The 6,677-nt window shown below is 41.0% G+C and overlaps 1 protein-coding gene across 1 annotated transcript; it reads left to right on the forward strand.

Moving 5' to 3' along the window:
• The first annotated feature begins 1,047 nt into the window (after window positions 1–1,047).
• LOC124138248 (serine/threonine-protein kinase pdik1l-B-like) lies at window positions 1,048–2,970 on the forward strand. Its single transcript, XM_046504804.2, has one exon. The coding sequence runs from the start codon at window positions 1,160–1,162 to the stop codon at window positions 2,081–2,083; it is 924 nt and encodes a 307-aa protein (XP_046360760.2). The 5' UTR covers window positions 1,048–1,159; the 3' UTR covers window positions 2,084–2,970.
• Window positions 2,971–6,677: the final 3,707 nt, after the last annotated feature.

Below are 6,677 nucleotides of genomic sequence, written 5' to 3' on the forward strand. Positions count from 1 at the left end.
GGCGGTCCGCAGATAAGTAAATCTAGACATCAGTGTGTGCAACTCAAAGACGTTAAAGTTGTCGAAGATGAAACCCACTTTCTCACTTTGGGTGACTTTTATTTTATCAGCGATTTAATCTGCTAGAAAAGGCAGAGGAATTTAACCCTGAATTTTGTACTTATTTAAATAGCCACTAGTGAACTTACATTATGCAGCAAGACCGTTTACTGACGTTTCTATCAGTTACTGTCGCTGATAATACTTTTACTGGTGCTTGAGTTATCCCCTAAGTACTCTATAAACAGTAAGTGCTTATTTAATGAGTGTAGAAACTGTATGTATTTTATAGCTACATTCCAATGTTTAGTGGGTTTTAATATAATTTATATTTTTTAATTATGTAAGAAGTGTCTCGTAAACCTTTACCAGGCTGGATAATGCACATTTTATTGCTTAAAAACATGTTATATTATGTACAATATGCGACGCCATAATAAAATATATCTTATCTTATCTTATCTATGTAATACTGTAAAAAGTGAGTGAGTGATTTAGGTTTAACGCCGTTTTGAACAGTATTCAGTCATTTCTTAGGGTGTCAGCTTGGTGTGGGATGAAGGCACGAAGTGGTGCAGGTCTCAGACGTTTACCACTTCGGTGAAACCCCCGAGCACGGGTATGGTGCTGGCAGACCATGAAGAAGAAGAGAAGAGAACCGTGTTTCGAACCCACAATCATAGGTTTCTGGCGTGCCCAAGGGACGCAACTCTGCGCAGCGAATTGTGGCGCATTAGACGACTGGCCCACCCGTGACACATATTGTTTGCAAGAAAGTGAATAGCAAGTCCTTATTTAATCCAGGACTTCAAATCATAAGCTAAACATTCGCCACATGCATTTGGCTTTATCAGTTAGTCTATATGTAAACATTTCAATGTACAATGTGTGCCGTGATGAAATGACATTTCGCCTACCAACGCATAGCGATCAAACTGTGATATGCATCGTTGCCTTCTCAAACAGTTACTTTCCTCTTTCACAATAAGTATTCTGAGTGAAATCCACAAGATCGTGAACATGTAGCGTTCAAAGCAAACAATAGCTACCAGGTTTCGAGCAACGTTGCACGAACTGGACTAAAATTAGGATTGTGACCCAGAAACACACGCCTCACAAAATGTCATATGAATTTATAACACCCGTGTTCACCAGCGAGCAGCCCAAGATGGCGACTGGAGCATTCAACCCAGGTTATATAAAGTATGGCAAACTTGGAGAAGGTCAGTTCGGTGTTGTGTACAAGATAATGGCTGGCGGTCAACTATATGCCCTGAAGAAACTGAAGAAAATGCCGAACCTAGATCGGAATGCTCTTGAGAAAGAAATAAGAACACTGGATATGTGCTCTGATCACCCCAATATTGTGAAAATGATCACAGGGTGGATTGATGGTGAGATCGCTATTCAAATGGAGTATTGTGACCTGGGAACTCTGAATGACTACCTGATCGAAAACAGACAGGGTGAGCGAATTTTAGGCAGTTTCATGCTTGACATGGCTCGTGGTCTTCGTCATCTTCACCGAAAAAAGTTCATCCACAGAGACATCAAACCCGACAACATTCTACTGGTAGCACGACCTGGTTATGTCCCCATCTGCAAGATTGCTGACGTGGGGCTTGCTCGACTAACTTTTCCCACATCAGGTAACACGACAACAATCTCCTACACATACTATATGACTACCGGGTTGTGCACCCCCCTGTATGCTTCTCCCGAGGTTTTCTCTGGTCAATATACTACAGCATGTGATATATTCTCCCTTGGAGTGGTCTTCTACGCCATGCATTCTTTGCAAACCTTCCACGTAGGGAATAAGACGTTACTGTATCCAGTCATCCCACAATCAAATGGAATGTTTCATCGTGTAAGTCAAGAAGAGATCGAGAGCGCAGTCGCGACGCATGTGTCCAACAGACAGAAAGCTTCCCTGGTGAGGTCTATGTTGTCACTGGAGCCGCGGGCCCGACCTGGAGCCGACGCTGTGGAGTCTACTATCAGTTCATATGAATCTACACATTTCTCGTGCAGCTTGGTTTAATATGTCTGGGGCGGTCGGGTAGCCTAGTGGTTAAAGGGTTGGCTCGTCACGCCGAAGACCTGGGTTCGATTCCTGACATGGGACAATGTGTGAAGCCCATTTCTGGTGTCCCCCGCCGTGATATTGCTGGAATATTGCTAAAAGCGGCGTAAATCCATACTCACTCACTCACTTTAATTTGTCTTGTTACTGTCTGTGTCATTGGGGTGTCATCAGTGAGTAACAGGGGGCGGTCGGGTAGCCTAGTGGTTAAAGCGTTCGCTCCTCAGGCCCGGATTCGATTCCCCACATGGGTACAATGTGTGAAGCCCTTTTCTGGTGTCCCCCGCCGTGATATTGCTGGAAAATTGCTAAAACCGGCGTAAAACCATACTCACTTACACACACACAGTGAGTCTAACCCAGAAGATTTGCCGATTCATTTATACCTCCATCTTATATCTAAGCAGCAGACTTTGTTTGGACTGGAGAGAGAAGGGATGTAAGAGAGGACAAACTACCAATTGAGATCGGAGCTACGTTGTACTAGTATCAGTCCTTTTTAACCTGAGCAATATTGCTTCACCGCATTCGGACCTTATTCACTCGATTGTTCATTCATGCGTCTTGTAAATATTTCCCTTGTGCAAACTGATGCTTGCCGGGTTAGCGCCACGCCCATTGTAAACTACCTCGTATATAGTATTACTGGCTCACGCGGTGTATATCCCTATCTTCTCAATGACTCGGTAACTGAACGCTGCATGACAAACAGTTTTAACCAAGGTGTCTGATGATAAGGATTTCAGTTAAGTGTATCGAGAATAACTGTATAATGAGTAAAGCTAAATATGTGTGTAAATATTGAGTGTTAGTTTGTGATAATTAATAAACCGGGTTTGATTGTTCTGGCGCTTGGTGTTTACGTATTGTGCATACATAGAGAATCTCACCCGAGTGTCTTTTGATATCAAATATATCAACACGAGTTGATAAAAGTGGAAAAATTCCGAGGCTTGCCGAGGATTTTTGCCACTTTTATCAACGAGTGTTGATATATTTGATATCAAAAGACACTCGGGTGAGGTTTTATTTATCATCCAACATCATTCTTCCAACTTTTTCAATTTGTAAACAGTAATTAGCAGTGTTTTCAGTGTAAAAAGTACTGCTAACAGCTTCAGTAGCAGAGCCATTAGTGATGTCATTTGATTGTGACGTCATGGTAACCGGTGACGTCACAATGGTCTGCAAAGCATTGTGATGTAATTTCACTGCAGCGATATCTACAGTGTAGATATCGCTTGATCTAATCCATGCGATATCTCCTGTGGAAGCCAGTTTTGGATGATAAAAGACATTACATGTAGATATTACACTCTAGTGACACATCGAAACCCTCGCTACTACCCCGGGGGCACATATTGCCCAGTCGTCTAAGGCGCCGCGATTTGCTGTGCAGAGTTGCGTCCCTTGGGCACGCCAGATTGTGGGTTCGAATCCCGGTTCGCCCCGATTATGTTTCTAGGTTTGTCATCACCATACCCGTGCTCGTGGGTTTCACCGAAGTGGTAAACGTTTGGGACCTGCATCACTTCGGGCTTGCCTCCCACACAAAGCTGACACGCCGCGATATAACTGTAATACTGTTAAAAGCGGCGTTAAACCCAACTCACTCGCTACTACCCCCCACCCCTTCGTTTGGTATTTTCCGTGTTGGGAGGCGTCATTGTGTCGTGTTTTTTCCAACCATGTTTCATTGTGTCGCAGCAAGTTGTTTACTTATCATGTGTAAGGGGTGTGTAGTACAATAGTGGTTAAGCGTTGGCTCCTCACGCCGGATGCCCGGGTTCGACTCCCCATGTGTGTACAATGTGTCGTAAAACCTCACTCACTCACTCACTCACTCACTCACAAAAGCGGCGTAGCTTTTTAGCTATGTTTTCCCATGTGAGAATTCAGGCTCCATATATATTTGATATACCCCTCAATTCTTTCTTTACGGGATCTTTTCAAACACTTTTCCTACAACGGACGTCAGGGTGATACCTCTGTAATTTGCAGGATCCGATCTGTCCTTATTGTGTCCTTTGCAAAATGGAATAATTGTTCTAGATCTCAACAGTACAGGGGTATAGCAAGTACGTATCATCATGTTAAACAGCTGGGTTAAGTGTTTTAGGAGCAAATATCCAGGGAAGTAGATATGTTCATTTGTGATTTGGTCCGGTCCTGGGGATTTTCTCAATTTTAAGCGTTGTTTCAGTCGTTTTCGGTCGCATATTTCTATGTCCGTCTTAAGTAAAGGGTCATCGTCCAGAAGCGGTATCTTTGAGATGCGGTCTATTCTAGAATCCGTCTCAACACGAAAATCGTTGTCAAACTCCGGTCGTTCAAGAGGTGATAATAAATATGCATAGTTGCACACTTCTGATGGAGTATTGCCAAAACGTTATTTGTAGTTCAGGTGTGTATTTACAGTATTAGATTGTCTTTGTTTCTTTACCATCCTGTAGAATTCAGCTCCATACAGTGTATATGTTGTCAGGAACATGCACTTTTGTATAAGGTGTGTATGTTGTCACGTACGTCCATATCGCTGTCCAGTGTGGATAGTGTCAGGGACGTGCATTTAAGAAATAAACGACGAGTGGGAGTTGTTTAGCTTACAATAAAACACTGCGGCGCCCCTCGTGGTTTATAATCCCTGAAGTGCTTTATTGTACAATAAACAACGACCACGAGTCGTTTATTTCTTAAATGAATATTAACATTACGTGCAGCGTCCTCAAGGATGTGAATAAAAAGTACGCGCTTTAAAAGAATATTTACCCGTATTTAAATAATGATGACTCCCTGAATAGAATCCGACCGCGGCAACAATGTCGACCAAGTCCTACTTTACTCTTCCCTCTCAAAACTAACGTCGTCCAATTTACGACGTCATCAAGTTGCGCGCGCATGTTGGAATCTCAAGAAATCACGTCATGACAGAACAATGTTTTATCGTGAAATAAACCATGCTTCAATCTTCATTGTTCTTTGCGATTTATCGCGTAGCTATCTTATATATCACTAGAAAGTATTACGTTGTCAGGGACATGCATGTCACTGTAAGGTATGTATGTTGTCTTGGACGTGCAGGACACTATCAAGTGTGTATGTAGTTAGGGATGTGCCTATCACTATAAGTATGTATGTTGTTAATAACGTGCATATCACTATAAGTATGTGTGTTGTTGGGAATGTGCTTATCACTGTAAAGTATTTACGTTGTCAGGGACATGCATGTCACTGTAAGGTATGTATGTTGTCTTGGACGTGCATGACACTATCAAGTGTGTATGTAGTTAGGGATGTGCCTATCACTATAAGTATATATGTTGTTAATAACGTGCATATCACTATAAGTATGTGTGTTGTTGGGAATGTGCTTATCACTGTAAAGTATTTACGTTGTCAGGGACATGCATGTCACTGTAAGGTATGTATGTTGTCTTGGACGTGCAGGACACTATCAAGTGTGTATGTAGTTAGGGATGTGCCTATCACTATAAGTATGTATGTTGTCAAGGACGTGCATATCACTATAAGTATGTGTGTTGTTGGGAATGTGCTTATCACTGTAAAGTATTTATGTTGTTAGGGTCGTGCATATGACTGTAATGTGTGTATGTTGTCAATTACGTGCATATCACTGTAAAATATTATGCTGTCAAGGACGTGCATATCACTGTAAAATATTATGCTGTCAAGGACGTGCATATCACTGTAAAGAATTATGTTGTCAAGGACGTGCATATCACTGTAAAGTATTATGTTGTCAAGGACGTGCATATCACTGTAAAGTATTATGTTGTCAAGGACGTGCATATCACTGTATAGTATTATGTTGTCAAGGACATGCATATCACTGTATAGTATTATGTTGTCAAGGACATGCATATCACTATATAGTATTATGTTGTCAAGGACATGCATATCACTATGTAGTATTATGTTGTCAAGGACATGCATATCACTGTATAGTATTATGTTGTCAAGGACGTTTATATAACTGTATAGTTTTATGTTGTCAAGGACATGCATATCACTATATAGTATTATGTTGTCAAGGACATGCATATCACTATATAGTATTATGTTGTCAAGGACATGCATATCACTATATAGTATTATGTTGTCAAGGACATGCATATCACTATGTAGTATGTATACAAGGATGTGCACATCGCGGATTCATACAATTTGCACATCGGTTTTACGATTCATACCTCAATGAACCGAAAGAAATGCACAGTCAATCCTTAAGTAACTCATATAGATGAAAGAAGCTAGGTTGAAGGTGTGCCATTCAAAACTAGAAATAAAAAAAGTAACTAATAAAAAACTCTTAAAGAACCCTTGAAGGCAATCGTAAAGGACATAATATGCCAACAAGATACACGATACAAGAAAGCTGACCAAAATTGTCACAAATTTAAAACGTATTCATTGTCATAAATTCAACATCATTCAAAGTCTGTTTGTGTATACCCGATTTTTAAAAGTAGTATATTTGTCATATTAAATGTTTGACCAAACTTGCAAACTATCGCCAGTGACTAAAGGGATA

This window comes from Haliotis rufescens, unplaced genomic scaffold, assembly GCF_023055435.1.
Source record: "Haliotis rufescens isolate VD_foot unplaced genomic scaffold, xgHalRufe1.0.p SCAF_5, whole genome shotgun sequence".
NCBI classification, from domain to species: Eukaryota; Metazoa; Mollusca; class Gastropoda; order Lepetellida; family Haliotidae; genus Haliotis; species Haliotis rufescens.